This window comes from Bos grunniens, chromosome 6 (assembly GCF_055505025.1).
Source record: "Bos grunniens cultivar Pamir isolate PY7600 chromosome 6, Bosgru_T2T1.0, whole genome shotgun sequence".
NCBI classification, from domain to species: Eukaryota; Metazoa; Chordata; class Mammalia; order Artiodactyla; family Bovidae; genus Bos; species Bos grunniens.
The window spans coordinates 326,039-345,171 of NC_141170.1; the positions used below are offsets into that span (position 1 = coordinate 326,039).

General features: G+C 63.3%; 1 protein-coding gene across 8 annotated transcripts in view; it reads right to left on the bottom strand.

Moving 5' to 3' along the window:
• Positions 1–344: 344 nt before the first annotated feature.
• Positions 345–19,133, bottom strand: part of GAK (cyclin G associated kinase) — a 47,997-nt gene continuing 29,208 nt past the window's right edge. For 7 of the 8 annotated variants that reach the window (XM_086404400.1, XM_086404402.1, XM_086404404.1 and 4 more), the window contains 17 exons: positions 18,945–18,994; positions 18,327–18,475; positions 17,883–18,005; positions 16,954–17,087; positions 13,980–14,174; positions 13,510–13,627; positions 13,108–13,187; positions 9,762–9,955; positions 9,185–9,328; positions 8,705–9,097; positions 8,302–8,475; positions 7,737–7,847; positions 6,594–6,710; positions 2,342–2,566; positions 1,744–1,892; positions 949–1,125; positions 345–844 (listed from right to left, as the gene is read on the bottom strand). In XM_086404400.1, coding sequence (XP_086260526.1) covers positions 743–844; positions 949–1,125; positions 1,744–1,892; positions 2,342–2,566; positions 6,594–6,710; positions 7,737–7,847; positions 8,302–8,475; positions 8,705–9,097; positions 9,185–9,328; positions 9,762–9,955; positions 13,108–13,187; positions 13,510–13,627; positions 13,980–14,174; positions 16,954–17,087; positions 17,883–18,005; positions 18,327–18,475; positions 18,945–18,994 — 2,635 coding nt within the window. In that variant the 3' untranslated portion in view covers positions 345–742. Of the gene's footprint in view, positions 845–948; positions 1,126–1,743; positions 1,893–2,341; positions 2,567–3,861; positions 5,959–6,593; positions 6,711–7,736; positions 7,848–8,301; positions 8,476–8,704; positions 9,098–9,184; positions 9,329–9,761; positions 9,956–13,107; positions 13,188–13,509; positions 13,628–13,979; positions 14,175–16,953; positions 17,088–17,882; positions 18,006–18,326; positions 18,476–18,944; positions 18,995–19,133 lie in introns of those variants that run through there. The other variant, XM_086404408.1, reaches the window with a different exon arrangement.

Consider the following 19,133-nt stretch of genomic DNA (forward strand, 5'->3'; position numbering starts at 1 on the left):
TCATGTGTCAGGTACAGTGCCGGCAGAGTGTGCAGAGCCAGGCCACAGGTGCCAAGCGGCCAGGAAGGGACAAGCCCAGGGGTACGGACACTCACAGGAGGTTGGACTGTCAGCTCCAGCCAAAACCACCGGGTGCACAGCCGCTGCCGGCCGTCCTGACCTGCTGACCCCAGGCCCACACCGCCCGGCCTTCCTGCCGCCACTGACCGCCCAGCCCGGGGCCTGTAGGGGGCCTGGCTCGGTGCAGATGAGGAGCCTGGAGCCATGGGGCAGGGTCCCTGCGCCGCCCCTCCGTGGACAGTGGCAGACGGGTGGGGAGGTGGAGAGGCAGCCAGAGACGAGGGTCATCAGAAAATAGTTTAATTCTGTACAGTGGTCACCAGGCTGATTACAGGGGAGACATGAACGCTCACAGACAGACTCTGCAGGTTAGCAGCGCAGCGCAGCGCCGCCCACCTCGTGGACGCGCCACCGGACAGAACAGATCACAGCGTGACACACGTGGGAGCACGGAGTGCCACGTTTCCTTTGGGGCCAAGAGAGAAAAGGAGAGACCTGGGAGGCTTTGGAATGCTTTCTCTTCTCCTGCCGGGAGCGCCATCGGCTCCGACCCGCTGAGCACATGGGCACGACGCGACGACCGGGTGCAGCCACGCCCGCCCACGCCGCCGGAGCCCTGGCCACCCTCGAGGGCCGCTCACAGCACCGGCTCCAGAGCCAGACACGCAGCCGTGCCTGCAGGTCAGAAGAGCGGCCGGGAGCCCTGGCTCTCAAACTCGGCCCACGCATCGTTGAGCTCCATGAAGATCATCCGGGCATACTGCTCGTAGGGCTGCCCCCGGGCCTGTGGGGCGGATGGCACTGTGAGGGCGGCCTTTCCCCACACCCACCCACCCCAACCTGGCACCCACGCCAACCGTATCCGGCGGCCCCCGCGCCCGCGCCCACCTTGTCGGGGTGGACCACCAGCACGGCGCGGCGGTAGTGCTTCTTCACTTGTGCGGGCGTCACCAGGTCGGCCATGCCCACCGGCGTCCAGCGGCTCTCGCCGTCCCACAGCGCCGTGTGCAGCGTGGACAGCAGGGCGCGGATGTTCCTCTCCTTGCCCTCCGTCCACTCCAGAAGCTGCGGGAGACAAGGTGCCACTGAGGGGCGCTGGGCCCTGGCCTGCACAAGCCCCGCAGCTGGGGCGAGCCCCACAGAGCCGGGCTTTGACCAAGAGACGTGTGGCCCTGTTTCTGCACTGACCCTCCCGGCACGGCCAACATGTCCCCAGGTCTGGACGAACGGGACGTGGACAAGAATGGCATGCGGAACCAGGGACCCCATCCTCGGCAGGACGTCCACAGGTGACCTGCGGTCGCAGCCTCCGCCTGTCCCCAGCCTGGGGCCCCAGTGCCCGGTGGGAACGAGGCTGGACTCCAGGGGGCCCCTGAGAGGACCCCGCAACCCCGTCCCCCACCTGTCCGCCCGCGGCCGGGGCATAAGCACACAGATGTCCATCACCCTGGAGCCTCTGCGGGTCAGACCCTGACCAGCGTCACACCTGGCTGGTCTCAGAGGAGAGAGAAGCTTAACGAGCACGAAGCCTCTCGTCCCAGCCACGTGGGGATGGCTGATTTTTCACCCCAAAGCTTTGAGAAGAGCAGTGAATGTGGACAGAAGCCCCCTCCCCTCAGAGTGCCGCACACAGGCCCTCACGTCTGAGCCGGCGGCCAGCTGCCTGCATCCCTCCCCTGGTACCTTCAGCTTCAGCGGATCCGAGTCCCGGGCCTGGTCCTGCCTCCTCATCTCAGCGATGGTCCGCGGCCCCTTCCTGTCAGCCCGCGAGGAGAAGCCCTGGTTGGAGAGCAGGTCTTCAAAGTCATTCTCTGACACCCTCGGCTTTGGACCTGCAGGCGAGCAGAGGGTCAGGGGTGCCCAGGCAGCCCGCCCGCCCCTCCGTGCTGGGCAGGGGCTCAAGGGCCTCTCGGATGGAGGCGCAGAAAGGAGACGGGCAGTGGCCAACGGAGCTGCCCGAGCTGCAAGCTCGCCAGGGCGGGCGGCGTGGTGGCAGGTGTCAGGACCCCCCGAGGCGAGCGCTGCAGTCAGGTCTCACCCGGCCACCGCTGCCTGGCCAGCGAGGCAGAGAAGGCTCCTGGACAGTGTGGCCTGGCCGCCTGAAGTGCCTGCCAGGGGCAGAGGTCACCCAGACACAGGTCTGGAACCGTGAACTTCTGTCCCAAGGGGCTCCCACCAGCGGAGTCTCTTTAAACGCCCTTCCCGAGGACTGAACTGAGCCGGACAAGACGAGACGTGACTCTGCTGTACCCACTTCACGGGGCCGGAGGGGGATACTCACCAAAGCTGGGGGCGCGGACCCCCCGCTCCTCCCGGCTACCGATCACACTGAAGCTGGAGGTGTAGTTAGGCCTTGGCGGTACACTGGCTTTGGGGGGCGGCTTGGCCTGGGGGGGCCACGGGGTGCCCTGGGCTGGGGGCCGACTCGTCTGCCAGGAGCTGCTGGCCTTGGGAGGGGGCGCTGCTTTGGGACCAAAGCCCCCAGGAGCAGCTGCGGCAGGCGAGCCTGGGGAGACAGTTCCCGCGGGAGCATCAGCAACGGCCCACACGGACTGCCCACAGGCGCTCAGCCCTTGGGGACCGTGCCCCAGGTCGGCGGCTGCGACAGGCCGTGTCGAGCTGGCGCCTGGCGGGCTCCCCTCCCCATGCGTTCACACGCAGGACACAGTCCAGGAAGCTCAAAACCAGTGCCCAGAGCCCTCAGCCCCCGACCGGCACACGTGGGCAGGTCGCGTGTCACGTGTATGGTCCTTGGCCACTTCACGTGTGTACAAATTCACGCACGCAGCAGGGTCAAGACGTCCCTGTTTTCTGACCTGTGACCATCATCTCAAGGACATTCTGGAAGTGGAATCACAGGACAGGTGGCCTTTGAGATGGGTCTTCTCACTCAGGACATGCCCAGGTGCCCCTTGTTGCCGGCAGCCTGGCGGGTGGACGCACGGTGGCGGACTCTGGCAGGTTCCATCAGGCCACTGCCAGTGGCAGCCGTGTGCACCGGGGCCGGACCCCCGAGCAGCCCGCACGTGCCTCCAGGGTGAACAGCAGCAGGGGTCGGGTCCACGGGGAGCCACGCCCGCCAGCTCTGCGCCCGGCGCTGTCCCCGGCACTGGGCGGGGCTGCCGTCCTCTCCGATGCTCACTCATCCCCAAGGCGGGCGGGTCCGGCTCCGTTTTCCCTGTTGCTGCCCCCACGTGAGCGGGAGCCGGCGCGCGCGGCTCAGAGCTGCTTTCCCCACTGTAGCGTCCATCTTGCTGACAGCCGTCAGCACAGCAAAACCTTCTGACTAAGTCCGATTCACCCATTTTTCTCTGACGGATCACGGTCTGGGTGGCACACCTTTCTGTTCCTCTTCTCAAGGCTTTAGAAAATCTGCAGCCGCTTCTGAGCAGTGGTCACTCACTTGCTGTCTCAGGCGTGAAGTTCAGGGCGAGGCCACTTTCCTTGCCCAGCGCCTCTACAAATGGCTCGCACCGCTGTCCTGCAGGTCCTCCATCCTGCCCCAGGACCCGTGTGTCTGTCCTGCCCACACCACGCAGGGCTAACTCCAGTAGCTTGAGTCTGCCAGGGCTCGGTGGGCTGAACGGACCCCTTCCCCCAACTCTCCAATAAATTCTACAGTGAGTCTGTCTGAATTCCGGTGGGGACTAAGCTGACCCCTTGACCACTGCTGGAGAGCCTTCCCCTCGCTGGTCTCTGGGCGGCGAGCTAGTCTCCAAGGCCTTCCCCGACCTCTTTCCTCATCTGTTTCGTAGCTTCACAAGTCCTGTGCCTGCTGGGTAAGAGCCGCGAGTTTCCTTCTTTCTTCTTTTGTGGCGACTGTAGACAGTGCTGCTCTGAACTGGGGGCTCCCTGCAGGTGCTGCCAGCAAACAGGAGCAGCCCTGGTGTGTCTGTTGCTCCCGCGTCCTGGGACCTGAAGCTCTTTCCCAGACAGCTAACTGTCTGCCCGGGAAACCCTAACTGTCTGCACACGGCCACACTGCCTGTCCCTTCTGCCCCTCTCCTGCCTTCATGCACTGCCGGGCTCAGCCCTGGAGAGCGTGCAGTCTTCCGAAACCCAGCGTGAGGCAGGCAGCAGGACTCTGAAGACGTGCTGGCTCAAGTCTACAGGCTGCGAGCCGCCGGACTGTTGGCAGTGCTCCCCACGGTGGGCTGGACTCCGCGGACACCTTCTCTGCACCGTGGGTATGATCACAGTTCCCTCTGAGCCCTCCCTCCGCGGGCCCTGCTCGTGGGTTTGAGGTGCTGAGCCGGCCGTGCCTTCTGGGACGAGCCCTGCCTGCCGTGGCGGGCTCTCGTGCTGGTCTCTGTCTGTGAGCAATGCTGCCTTGGGGCCTCTGGTTTTCTTCTGCACTGTCTCCATCTGGTTTTGGTATCAGAGTGATACCAGCCTCATAAAACCAACTGCAAAATACTCCCTCCTCTTCCTACTTCCTAAAAAGACCGTGCAGAACTGGTGTTCTTTAAACATTTGGTAAAATGGTCCAGGGAGCCCAGCTGGGCCTAGAGAGCTCCTCCACGGGTGGTTTCTAACTGAGCTCAGGTTCACCACAGTTACAGACCCTCTCCAACAGCCTCCTCCCCGGCGTGGCCCCTCACAGCAGGCCCAGGTGTGGGGCTGAGGCCGTGAGTCTGTCTTCCTTTGGCGCCTCCAGGCTCTGTGGACAACTCATGCTAACCTCTCTTTTTAATCCATCTTAGGAGAGATTTGTCAGCTTTACTGATCTTCTCAGAACTGACGTTTTGATCAACCCGTTTTCTCTAGTTTCTTCTCTTTCTCACTGGTTTGGGCTTCTCACGATTCCCTTCCTTCTATTTGCTTTGAGCTTACTTTGCTTTACAAGCATCTTTAGCTGAGAACTCACAACACCAGTGAGCCGTCTCCTCTTTTCCAAACTGCACACTCAATGACACACGTCTCCCTCCCGGCACTGCTTTAGCTGCGTACCTCACGTTTAGCCATGTTGTGTTTTCACTTTCATTCCGTTTGACAGTTTTATTTCCCTTAAGACTTGCCACATAAGTGTCATTCAGAATTGTGCCATTTGGTTCTGAAAAGCTCAACTTCTGAGTTACCTCACTGCCATCGACCTCCCGTTCGGCTCTGCCGGCCGGGGAGTGACACACTCCATGTGGTCTCCTTTCTCCCTTGCTGAGGGTTGCCCGCGGCCCAGCGCGTGGCCTTTCCTGGCAGCTGCATGGGCCCTGCTGCTGGGCAGTGTGCCGCGGCAGCCCGGGCCTCGCTGGCCCCCGTCTGCGGCTCCGTCTGTGCTGACACAGGGATGCTGAGGTCTCCAGCTAGAATGTGGGTTTGTTTCTCTGTTCGGCTCCATGAGCTTCACGCAGGACTGTTTTCTGAGGGGGGTGTGATGGACGTCTGGGGTCACAGTGCCGGGCTGAAGGTGGGGCTCCACCCTGAGAACAGGCGCCCCGGATCCTAAGAAGTCCTTTCCACCACAGGCAGCACCCGAAAGGCTCTGGGTGGCCCTGCCTTTCGAGCCCAGACACACCCACAGTTCCAGGAACACGTTCAGGGAGACAATGAAACCTTGTGAAAGTCCGGGAAGTGTCTGGGGATGTTATTTTCACCTAAAATTCCACATGCCTCCCAACTGCCAAGGGATGAGACACACTCATGGCCTCCAAAGAACCAACGTCCTTAGAGGGCTTCTCAGAAAGGACAGTGACGGTGGTGAATTCTGCACCCCGGCCCCACACTCCAAGCGGGGCAGGCAGGTTCCACCATCCTGGGCTGAGGCAGCCCCCAGCTGGCCCCCACACTCCATGGAGCTGGCAGAGGAGCCAGTCCCTGTGCCTGCTCTGGCAGCTCCTGGCGTTGTCTTGGCAACAAGCTCCTGAGAGAAGGCAAAGGGGCATCTGCTGCTGTTGCTGGGCCCTGGGGAATTGGGTGAGGCCGCACCTCAGGGGGGTGCAGACCCCACAGAGAGGCCTGGTGCTCCCCATGGCCTCAGGGGGGTGCAGACCGCCAGAGAGGCCTGGTTGTTTCCCACTTGTCTAAGGGGGGTGCAGAGGCCCTCTGCAGAGAGGCCTGGTGCTCCCCACGTGCCTCAGGGGGTGTGGAGCCCCCCCTAGAGAGGCCTGGTGCTCCCCACGTGCCTCAGGGGGGTGCAGGGGCCCTCCGCAGAGAGGCCTGGTGCTCCCCACATGCCTCAGGGGGTGCACAGCCCCCCCCAGAGAGGCCTGGTGCTCCCCACGGCCTCAGGGGGGTGCAGACCCCCGAGAGAGGCCTGGTGCTCTCCAGGGCCTCAGGGGGTGCAGACCCCCCAGAGAGGCCTGGTGCTCCCCACGGCCTCAGGGAGGTGCAGAGCCCCCTCAGAGAGGCCTGGTGCTCCCTAAGGCCTCAGGGGGGGTGCAGACCCCCCAGAGAGGCCTGGTGCTCCTCACGTGCCTCAGGGGGGTGCAGAGCCCCCCACCCAGAGAGCCTGGTGCTCCCCACGTGCCTCAGGGGGGTGCAGAGCCCCCTCAGAGAGGCCTGGTGCTCCCCACAGCCTCGGGTGGCCATTAGGTTACCTTGGAGACCGGAACTGAGGTCGCCGAGGTCTGCAAACGGGTCCTGGCTCTGAGACTTGGTCTGGCCAGCCAGAAGGCCAGAAGGGGCTGGCTGGTCTCCAGGAGAGAAGAAGGTGCCTGGAGAAGGGCAGGGGCGTCAGAACCTGCGCACTGGGGTGGCACAGCCTCCCCCAGCTCACGTGCTGAAGGCCTCACTGGGTGTAGTCACCTCGCGTGGGACAAGGCCACGTGCAGCGGAGCCACCCCCAAGGCTCCGTGCGGCACTCCCCTGACAGCCCGAGCAAATCGTCTGGGCCCGCCCCGCCGGCCCTCAGAGCCCATCCAGAGCGTGAGTGCGCGTTCCCACACTCTCCATAACTCTACAGACTGTCCTGCCCCAACTCCTGGGTCACTGAGGAATCACTGTGAGGTCATTACAAGTGACGGCAGCTCAGAAAGAGCTCTCATCAACTAAAGGGAAAAGGGTGAATCTCTGATGCAGAGAAATAGAGAACGTGGAGCAGTTCTCAAGAGAAACACAAATAAGCAGACCCATACGAAACAATAATCAACCTCACTCGTAATGAAAACAGCAAACTGAAAGAGCTGACAGCCGGTCAGACCGCCAGAGTCCCATCCGCGAAGGGCTTCCCAGGCGGCGTAGTGATTAGGAGCACACCCGCCAGGGCAGGAGCCCAGAGAGACCCATGTCGGTCCCTGGGTTGGGATGATCCCCTGGAGGACGATCCCCTGGAGGGTACGGTAATCACTCCAAGATTCTTGCCTGGTGAACCCCACGGACAGAGGAGCCTTGGAGGCTGCAGTCCACAGGGTCACAGACAGACATGACTGAAGTGACTTAGCATGCACACACACGTCTGTAAAGTCACGGCCTACAGATGAACAGAACTGAGAGAGTCACGTGTCACGGGCCTCACACACGCCGCTGCCTCCAGAGCAGAATTCAGCACGGGCGCCTCCTACAGGACACGCGTAACAAGTGGGAGGCCAGTCGCCCTCCCGGCCCCAGGAGGACAGACCAGGACAGCCCGCAGCCTCCCCGGAGCCCTGCAGGAGGCACTAAGGAACAGTTGGGGTGAAAACTTCAGAACCAGCGCAGGTACGGGAGGGAAGGGCTGGGGAGGGCACAGTCTCCCCACTAACCGTCTGCAGCCAGCGCGGGGGCCGGCGCCTCAGCCCAGGCATCCCAGGCTCCCAGCAGGTCGGGGTGGCTGGCAGAGGCTGTCATCTTGCTGGGCTCGGCGGGCAGGTCCCCTGGGAAGACAATGGCACTTTCTGAGGGTCCCCGGTGGGGTGGACACACAGCCTCACATGAGCTCTCAGGGCCCCGGGGACAGCCTGGCTGTGAGTCCCGTCTGCGGGGCACCCCCATCCCCTGCTCGGGCGGCCGGGCAGGGGGCCCCCAGGCTCACACCCTCCAGGCCGCCCTCTGACTGGTTCCCTCAGGCTGAGGACAGGGCGTGAGGAGTCAGCAAGTGGAGACTCTGAGGGCGGTGCTGAGACCAGCGTCTGGTTCCTCACTTGAGAGGTTCTCCAGGGGCCTCCTCCCGCTGCAGCCAGCCACACACAGACACCCCCAAACCTGCCTCCCACCCCATGAACCAGCAGGGTGCACAGTGTGGACACCGGCTGCGCACCCGTCCCGGGGGAGGGAGGACCTGAGACCATGCCCGCCCGCCCCACACCCAGGAGCAGAGGCTGCCCTCACCAAGATGCAGGAAGTCGGTGCTGCAGGCTGGCGGCGGAGCGCTGTGGGTGGAGGGGAAGGGCGCGGGCTGGGCGGCCGGGGCGTCTGAGTTGAGGAATTCCCCGAAGAGGTCAGGCTGCGAGCTGGGAGGGGTGTCCACGTCGGGCGGCAGCAGGAGCGGGCCGAACGGGTCAGCTACGGCGACATGGAGTGAGCGGGCATGAGTGCAGGCACGGCAATGCACACTCAGCCCAGGCAGGCCTGAGCGCGGGCACCGCCATGCACACTCAGCTCAGGCGCCCACCCCGGGACAACCCTCCCCAGGCACCTGGGCCCCGAGTGTGGGGGTTAGTGCTGACCAGCGCCCGCCTCGCAATGGCTCAAGGTGCCTGAATGACAGAGCACTCCCAGCAGCAGCACCTACCGGCCGGGGCAGTTGTCTGGGTGCGAGGCGCGGGGGCTGGGCTGCTGAAGAGCAGGGCCGCATCCCCGTCGAGCAGGCCCCCCACAGCACCCTCCGGAGCGGGGCCCGGGGCCCCGAGCAGGCAGCCGAGCAGGTCTGCGTTGCTGGGGGGGCCGCCGGGGGCCTGGGGGGCGGGCACAGGCCCCGCCTCCGCGTGCAGCCCCAGAAGGTCCACGCTGTCGTCCTGTGGGGCAGCGGGGGCGGGCACGTCCTCATCGCCTGTGTCCCCGCTCTCCGCAGAGGGTGTCGGGGCTTCCTCGTCCGATGGCTCACTCACACAGCCGTCCTCGGCCACAGCAGAGGGACCCTCCTCGGCCAGGTGACCCTCCGGGCCCACAGTGGAGTCCCGGTCCTCTGCAAAGAACACAGCAGGACAGCTGTGGCTCAGCACGAGGGGGCGCCGAGGGGAGCCCCAGGGGGCAGCCAGACCCACCGACCCACCCCGCCAGTCCAGCGTGTGCAGGAAGTGGTCAGCATCCACGCTGCTGTGCGGCGAGTCTGACTCGGGGGGCTCGGCATCCGCGGGCCCGGCCTCGGCGTCGTACTGTGCGGTGGACCCAGGCTGCCTGGGGAGCTCTGGCTTCCCTGCAGGAAGAGGGGGTGTCAGGCCCCCCACTCAGGGCTCCAGGACCAGGCCCAGGGCTGGGACAAGCTTCCACGTCCAGAACCCACAGGACAACCGATGCGGGCCCATCTGTGAATGGATACCACTGCTGCCCGAGGCTGCCCTGGGTCACACGTGTGCACACGTGTATACCCATGCACACAGATGTGCTCACAGAGGTGCACGTGCTTTTTAGGAATACTTAGCTATACCTCACGTTAAAAAATGGAGAAAAAGCCCGCCAAGAACACAGGCAACCTGTACTGTGGCCAAGGGAGCCCCAGGGTCACCACCGGCATGCTTCCGGCGCTCACTCAGAGGCGCTCTGGAAAGAGGCCTTGATCCCGCGGACGGGGGTCACCAGGATGACCTCTGCAGGGGCCCCGCAGGCTTGCCCTCAACGCTGGATCTCACCAAACTTGGACAGGACGTCTTGCTGCTCCTCCCGGCTGGAGAAGAGGATCTTGGGGTTCAGCCCTCGCATGCCTGCACCCTCCCAGGGCGGGGCCTCGTGGCCGGGCCTTTCTCTGGGCTCCACCTCCACCTCCAGGCTCACTTGGAACAAGTCGGGGTACTTCTCCTGGATGTCGCAAGCATCCAGATCATACCTGCAGTTGGAGGCCAGGCGCAGGTTAGGAAGGACCACGGGCACGTCGGGGTCACCCCAACGTCCACCAGGATGCAGGCACGGGGCAGGGCCGTGTTCTCGGCGGGCACCACACCCACACCTCATGCTCTGGACATGCAAGCCACCACCGAGCAAAAGGTCAGAGGGGCCTGCGGGGTCTGTGTGCAGCAAGACCCGACCACACCCTCAGAGCAGGAGCCCAACTCCCGTCACCCCTCAGGTCCTGGGCTTCAAATCGGATCAGGCTCTCAGGTCGTAAAATGCAGGTTCAAATAAAAACAATGCCATCCATCCTGGCAAAACCCCTGTGAACAGACGTCCACAAACCAAGACCTCTGGGAGCTGCTGCAGAAACAATGGCCTACCCCCGTGGGGTGGGAGCAGCCTGGCCACGGCAGCCAGCTCACCGGGCAGCCTGAGGCCTGCGGCCCTCCACCTGCAGGGAATTCCAGCCTGCTCCTCCCCGCCGAGGGCACCTGAGGACGGCACTGACGCACCCCAGTTCCTCAGCCGGCAGCAGGGCCACAGCGGGTTCTTCGCTGATCTCTGTTCGCGTTACTTACTGGCCGTGCGTGTAAAAACAGGAAGGCGACGAGAGGAGGAGCTAAAAAGGAGTGGCAGGTCCCCGAGGGCCGGAGGTGTCACGACCCAACAACACGGGGTGAGCAAGCACGCGTGACCCCAGAGTGACGTCCCCCGGTAAGTCCTTCCCATTCCTCATGGCCCTGGCCCCCTCTGCGTGATGAGGGAACCAGGGGCCTCTGCGGAGTGAGGCCAGGCCCATGTGGGTGCAGGCAGAGCGGCTGCCGGGCCGTGGGGCTCTCCTTCGGGTCCCGGTGGGGCGCCCCCAGAAGACGACACAGGGACAGTCAGCCGTCGGGAGGAGAAGGCGCAGGGACCACAGCGGGGAAGCCCGACAGCAATGGCGGTGAAGGGCCTGGGGATGGGCCCGTCCACGAGGTGGGGACCAGCCCACAGAGGGCGCGAGGCCGCTAAAGCTCAGCTCCAGGGAGGCAGGGCCCCAGGGCCTGCTCTCAGCAGCATGCTGGCGGCCACCCACCCCGCCTCCCCGCCCGGTCCAGCCCAGAGGCAGCCCCCAAGCCAGGGTCTTCACAGCCAGTGAGGACACAATGAGGTCTATGACACTAGGTGCAGCCCCCAGCGCCCCTCAAGGGCCGGGGTCTCAGAAGGACCAGCCCCACCCACTGGGCAGGGAACAAACGCACTGGCTTTCGCCCCAGACTGCCCCCTCCTCACTCACACCTGCTCCCCACCCCCGTCACAGGAGGGCCCCTGAGGAATGTGAGTCCTTCTGAAAAGTGTCCTCTTTCAACAGCCCACCAGGCACCACTTGCCTTTCTCCTCTTTAACCAATGAGTCCACTTCCAGAGGCCTGACCTGCAGTGAAGCACAGCTCCCCTGTCCATACAGAGTAAACCCAGTCTCTCTCCAGACACAAGCAGGACCACACCCCCAGGGGTGGCCGCTTCTCGGGCCGTGGGGACCCCAAGGAGGCCCGAGCAGACACCAGGGGTCGCAGACGTGACACCGCGTCTCACTCACCACCCGACCACCAACAGCACTGGGCCTCTTCCCAATCTGGAGCCACTGAGCCTAAGGCTCTGGGGCAGGGCTAACGGTGCCACGCTGCCACGTGAACGTCACTGGGACGGAGATCTCAGCGGTTCTCATCTCGAGGAGTTCTCACCATGAGAAGACTAACTCTGCGTGGCTCCCAGCGCGTTACTTGTTGTCTTCACAGCTCTAAACTGCTTCCCGGGCAACAAGGGACGCGGCAGCCCGCCCAGGAGCTGACAGGCCGTGTGGACGCCATCCCTCTGAAGCGCCAGGAGCCTCCTGCCCACCTTTGATGGGGGCTTTCTCTTTCCAACCCCATTTCCTTACGTGTCCTGCACACGGCCCCACAGGCCCATGCGTGACACACGTGCTGCGGACGTCTCGTTGCCTGGAAACACCTCTGACCGGCCGTGACGTTTGAAGGATGATTCCCCCAGACACGGACTTCGTGGTTGGTGATGCTCTTCTCCCGTAAGTGCCCCAACTCGGCTCCACTGCGCAGGTGCACAGCAGCTGCTGGTCTCCTTACTTTGAAGGCCACCCCAGGGGCACTGGAAAGGTCATCTTCGGTTTTCAGCAGTTTGACATCCCTTCCAAGAGCTGCTTGCTGTTTCCGGTTTGATTTTATTTGACTGTACTGGATGTTCAGTTGCAGCACACGGGCTTTAGTTCCCTGACCAGGGATCGGACACAGGCTCCCTGCACCAGGAGCTTTGAGTCTTAACCACCGGACCACAAAAGAAGGCCCGGTTTCCAGTTCTGATTCTATGGTTTGCTGTCTCTCAGATCACTTTCAGGAAATTTCCGGCCAGTGGTCTTCCCAGCACGATCTCCACTGTATCCTTTTTCCCTCGGGCTCCAAACAGGGCTGCCTGGCCTCTCCCCGGCACTCGACATCCCCACCTCCACCACGTTCCCACGTCTACTCTGCTACCACACGTGCGGTCCGCAGCCCCGAGTCACTCCTGCCTCCTGTCTACCTGCTCCAGGTCTGCAGTAGAACCCCTGTATTTCCCCGCACACATGACCCAGGCAGTAAATGCCGCTCCCCAGCTTAGACGTGCGCACATCTTCTGCTCACTCGTCTTCATCATCTGGCTTCTGAAGAGACACGTCTCAGGAAGCTAGGCCTATGGAAGCCCTGAGGCACCCTCCCTGAAGGAGAAAAACCTGAGGCCTAAAGATGTGACACTCCTCATCTCTGTCTTGTTGTCACATAAAGCAGAACGCTAGGAGCCAACGTGAAAACACACTAACAGACGGGAACGTGCCTGGAGGCTATTAAAGGGCAACAACACGTGGAAACATGAGCCTCGAGGCTCTTAAAGAAGCAGCAACACGCAGAAACACGAGAGGCACCTCCGGCCCACACCACTGATGCTGGGGGTCCCCCGAGCCATCACCACGAGCAGCCCCCGCTTGGCACCTTCTGCAGGGGCCCTCCTGGGCGCCTGCCAGTTTCCACCGTGCGGCATGCATCTGCCCCCCACCCACGGCGGGGGTGTCTGTGTGCCCCAACCCCTCCCATCCCCCCACGGCGCGGCACCAACATACTTGGCAAACTTCACAGTAGCTGCGTTCCGAGGCACGAACCCTGTGTGAAACTGGATCTGAAACATCTTCATGGACGCCATCTGCGGGCGGGAGCACAGGAGCAGCGGTCCTCAGGCTGGGTGGGGGCCCCGCCAGGCTTCTCATGGGTCCCAGGGTCTCAGAGCCCCAGGCAGGGTTCCAGGTGGCGGGGACACAGAGACATCAGGGTGGTGCCTCTGCTGACAAGCAGCTCCTTGGGCCCACAGGGGAGCCCCAGGCCACAGCCTAGCAGGCCCTCGGGCCCGTGCAGAGGGCAGGTGCAGGCTGCCGACCAGCTCTGCCACACAGACGAGACTGGGGCCCTCACTGCACACGAAGGGCCAAGCTCACCTGTGAGCCCGGGGCCGCTGGCACCCCGCTTACCTTGGCCTGCAGCCTTCCTCCCAGGGTGGACCTCGCATGATAGATGATGATGAGCACGTCCCCCTGGACTGTTATGCCCAGGGGAATGACCGCTTTGCCATCCTCAATTTTAAAGTCTCTGGAGAACAGAACCAAAACAAGCAGTTCCCTTACGTAAGCAAGAGGCGCACATGCTGACGAAGACCGAAGCGTGTTTCCTCCTGCCTCGTGATTTTTCTACCAAATTATGTCAGGGTTTGGGCAGGAGGGTGCTCCAGGAAATGACGTCCAAGGAGCCACTCAGCACAAAGACCCGGAGGAACCCCAAGGGCTCTGCCAGCCCTGCCTCCAGCCCACCCCACCCAGGCTCACGTCTCCCAGCCCCACCGCACCGAGGCCCACCAGCCGGCTGCAAGCCCAGAGAACAGGCGCCTCCCACAGCTGCAGGAGCACGAGGCTGCGCAGACAGAAGGGCCTGCGCCCGAGCCCACCTCATCTTGTCGTATTCCTGGGACGTGGTGGTCACACGCTCATCCCCCACGTAGACCTCGCAGAAGGGCCTGCAGCCGCTCCTCTGCTTGCTGAAGAGCGGCACAGGCGTCATGACCACGGCCTTCACCAGGATGGGCTTGCTGTGGGGCGTGACGGGCTCCTCGGCCACCATGTCACACATGTACTCAATGTACCTGGAGGGCAGGAGGCAAGCCGGGTCACGTGTGCTCTGTACTCAGCCCATGGGGATCATCCACGTGCTCCACGTGCAGCCCACACGCTACGTCACGTTCGTCACATGCATGTTCCCTGTCTCTGGAGCCTGTCAGGACATCAACCTTTTTCCAATCACACGTTAGCATTTCACGTGAAATTCCCCTCAAAGCAACGTTCTAGTGTCATTTCATGAACCTTACGTAATTTTCACTCAGTTCAAAATGTCTTTACATTTCCCTTGAGACTTCCTCTCTGATTTACGGCTACTCAGAAGTAGGCTTTTTCCCTTGGAAACATCTAGGGTTTCCAAAGCAGTCTTGCTGTCCTGATTTCCGGATTAACTCCTCAATGGCCTGGGAACACGTCTCACACGATTTCTATTGTTCTCAACCTGCTGCAGTTTAAGGGCCCAGACTGGGCCTTTTCAAGGGCTCCAAGTGCACATTTCTATCGTGGGACATGCTGTGGCTCTGATCTGACCCACCAACTTGCTTGACTGGCACTGAGACCGTCCGCATCCTGCTCTGTGGATCTGCAACCTGCTCCTGTGACTCCTTTCCGGTTTCAATGGCTCCATGGCTCCACCCCCTCTGAGGTACTGCCCTCTCTGTGGCCTGGCCCCTGTGTGGCACCGCCCCTCCCTGAGGCTCCGCCCCCTCCCTGAGGCTCCGCCCCCTCTGCGTGGCTCCACCCCTTCTGCGAGGCCCCACCTCCTCTCTGTGGCGCCGCAATTTCTGGCCCTGGTCTAACCTGTCTCCTGGGAACAAGCAGGGGCCACAACTGTCACACTTCATGTTACCAGAGCACTCTCACCACTCGTGACAGCTGTGGTAGGACCGCCCGCCGTGTGCCAGGAGATCTGGGCACTTTTCACCAACAGCAAGAAGCCAGGACCCATGACCCACGTCCACAGCCTGAGTGAGCTTGGAAGCAGACTCAAGACCCAAGACTGAGAGGAGCAGGCAACCTGGGCAGTGAGAGTGGGCGGGCGACACGACTGGGGTTCCAGCCTCTGGGCACGGCCCGCACACGCCCCTGCCCACCTCTATGAGGGTGCAGGCCCACAGTGCCACGAAGCAGCTTCCCAACAAGCGGCCCATGCTTCCCGTCACGAGCTCCTGGGTCACCCGAGCACGCCCCGGGGCTCCCCTTGCGGCCTCAGCGTCTCTCTCGGCACCCACACTGGCCGTGTGGAGAGCGCCCGTGGTGGGTCCCAGCGGCCCAGGTGCGCCTTCTGATTTGGCCTGAACCCTGCTGTGTCCTCTGGGCGTCTGAGCCTTGAGCTCTTCCGTTAAGTTGGGGGAATCATCAGGACCTCCTCTGGACTCCGTCTCCCACAGGGCCCCGGGGGTGCGTCTGTCCGGTCGTCTGACACGGCCAATGGCATTTACATCCCTCCAGGGCACAGAGCTTCTGACAAGCTCCCTCCCTGCTCAAGCATGGCCTCCAGCCCCCACTTTGTCAGAGTCTTGAACACATGGACCAGTGGCCCCACACTTCCTGGCACGCTTCCAAGTCTCGTGTGAAGGCCGCCTCATCTGACTGTCCCCGGGGTGACCTCATGCCCCTTGAGCGGCAGCCTCCCTCACCAACCTATCCTTGGGGCGCCTGCGTCTCCTGTGGGCCCCGTCCCTCCTGGGGCTGGCGGCCAGCTGAAGGCTCCAAGGCGGCTTCTCCGACAGGCGTGGAGAAGCCGTGCACTCAGAGCTGGCGCTGCTCTTGAGCTGTTAGGGGCGGGAGGGGGTGGGAGGGGGCGGACACTCTCCGCACTTGCGCGTCTCCAGGGCAGCAGCCTGGGGTCTACTAGGGCCCAGGGCCAGGCACACACACACCAGCAGCAACACTGCCGGCTCTGACCACAACCTGAGCAGGGCCCTCACTGCAGGCACAGCTCGGGAGCCCTGGATGTGCCTGCACGGGAGGCTGACGGGCTGAAGGGGTCAGAAGCCTGCCTGGCAGCCCAGCCCTTGCTCTCCTGCCCCTTCTGCACAGTGGATGGGCCCCCAGCCCCCACCCTCTGGAGCCACACAGAAGACATCAGAGTGTGGCCAGCCCTCTCAGGGGGGTGAGGGACAAGGTGCTGCCCCGGGCAGTGAGCCAACAGGCTGGGCCGACAACCAGGAGAGGGGCAAGCTCCCCACCCCACCGTCCAGGCCACGCAGCCACCCCGAGTAAGGGCGATGCCCACAGTGGTGCCTCACCAGCCTGGACACTCCCCAGTTTCCCCCACAGTCAGGGCCCTGGCTCTCCCCGCTCCAAGGCCCTCCCCACAGAGGAGGGACTCCAGGGACTCCAGGGGCCTAATGACTCCTCAGACAGAGCACCAGGCTCCCTCTTGCTGCGAGGTGGATGGAAGCGAGGCAAGCTGTCCTGGGTGCAGGCAGTGGCCCCAGAAAGGCGGCGGGTGGGCAAGACCCAGATGCAGACCCAGGAAACCATCTCATGTAAGTCAGCAAAGGCAGCCTGGAAACCCACGTGTCTCACAGACCCTGATGTGGCTGACACAGCACAGAGAGGGTGCTGCCCTCGTGTGTGGCCAGAGAGCCCCCAAACGCCACTCCACCTGCAAAATGGAGCCAGCAGGCCACGTGCCCCTGCCCACCAAGCAAGAGGCCACGACGCTGGGAAAGCAGGTGCCAGGAACGGACAGAGGTACTGCTCAAGGGCCATGGTGGGCAGGAAGTGAAGCCACCAGACTGTACCCACAGGCCTGCGTGCCCCCGATGCCACCCCCACACCCCATGGCAGACACCATACCTCTTGTGGGATGGCCAGATGCCCGGTGGGCACCGCTTCATGCTGAACATGTACACCGCGGCCTCCGCGGTGCTGAAGAGCCGGCAGAAGCACAAGAAGGAGCACACGGCCACGGCCGACGCCGCCCTCCCGTCCTAGGACAGAGCATGGGGCGCGTACGGGCAGTGCTCACTCCCCCGGGACGGTCATGGCCTCTGCCTAAGGCCAAGGCTCCTCGAGGGGCTAAGAAAACCCCACCTGAGGCAGGGATGCAGGGCTCCAGAGAAGGCCTGAGGTGGCAGACCACACACTGCACATGCTCACAGTCCCCACCTGACCTCTGTGCCCAGCCACCCACGGGCACCCTCATGACTCCCCATCGTCACTCCTGCCTGACGTCACCAACACCAGAATGGCAGTGCTGACCTCCAAGGGCAGGTTCCAGCAAGTACCCCACTGGACAAGATGTCCACAAATCCTCAGCCCCAGAAGGGGGTCAGACACAGGGTCCCAGGAGGCAGACCAGCCTCCGCACACGGGTGCTTCCTGAGGGGACCCACCGTCTTCCACCAAAGAGGCAGGAAGACCACTGTGAGGACGGTTTTCTGCCAGAAGCCCTGCTGCCAGGGGGCCCAGGTGTGGACACGGCAGGTGCAGGGCCTGTGCCCCCGACCCTCCCCGACAAGCCGCTGTTCCCTCCAAGGTCTGCCGCCCTGGAATGACAGGACCCACCCTGGGGCACCAGGACTGGGCCATGGCCGCAGGCCCAAGCAGAGCCACTGCCAAGAACAGCGGGCAGCTGGTGCTCCGTGTCGCCGGAGGTGGGGCAGCTCAGCGAGGAGCCCCGGGAGAGCCCACCCAGATGGTCACTCGTCTCACCCCCAGTGCCACCACCCGGGAGCCTGGAGGTCCTCTCTGTCCTGAGTGCCCGGGGAGGCTGGCCCACTCACCATGCAGTGCACCACGCAGACGTTGCCAGGGTCGCGGCGCAGCCAGGCGTGCATGTTCCTGCAGAGGCTGTACAGGCTGCGGAGGTTCGGGGCCCGCCGGGCCACCCAGCCGCAGTCGGAGACCTGCAGGGAGGGCGGCTCGCCAGCGGGGTGCAGACACGGGCCTCCCCACACCACCCGACACTGCCCGCCCCAGGTGTGCAGCAGGACTCGGGAGCCAGGCTCCGGCGCACACGGCCAGAGCTGCAGACTGCTGCATCAGCCTCAGTCTCTACACTGTGAACAGCGTCCACAGGCCGAGTGACAGCATAGACTGCGTGGTCTTGTGTTCCCTCTGGAGGCACCACGGGCTCAGTGATGCTCAGAGATCCTTGAGAACCGCCCTCCAACCCCCAGGCGGCGTTCAGGGTGGACCCTAAGCATCGGCACAAGGCCACTGCTCACCCGGTTGTGGAACTTGGAGGGCCGGTAGGTCCGCGGGGACAGGTTGTAGACGGCGTAGCGGCCCGGGTGCTTCGAGTCCAGGAACAGCCGTACATCCTCAATGTTGTTCTTGATGGCCGACTCCACGCCCTCCGCCGGGAACGACATGACTGAAAGACAGGAGCCCCTGCAGCCTCTCCAGCCATGGGCCGGGAGGTCAGCCGTGTGAGGCCCCACTGCTCGCGGCTGCTGGCCCGTCAGTACGGTGGTCCTGAGAAGGGGGATCAGAGGCCCCTAGACCCTGCCCTGCCGTGCGTCAGATCCGCAAGGATCCCCGGCTGGGGTCCCCAAGGCCCTCCTGAGGCGCGGCCTCTACACGGCCCAAAGCACCACAGGGTCTCCAAGCGTCTGGACAGTATGTGTGGCCTCGCATCACCTCCCTCAGGACCTCAGCCTTCCAGAACGTTCCAGACCAGGGAGGGGGCTTGACTGGGGTCCTGGGTTGACACAGGACTGCCGGCTGCAGGGCCTGGAGGCACACTGGACACACGGACAGACGCCCGAGGCCAGCACCTGGCACACATCACCAGACAGGAAGGAACCAGAAGACATCCTCATGGCTAACGCTGGCAAACGTACCTGCGATTCTAGACGTGATGTAAGAAATATCCAGATCTCCCTTCGCATAGCTGGGATTAAAAGCAAAGGGAACTTGGTTATTTTAAGTGAGCAAAGGAAATTTCTACGATTAACTCATGAGAGCCGAAACTGAAGCGAGTGCTTGAGAGGCTGCAGGGTTCAGGCTGCAGCCCGACAGTGTGCACACAC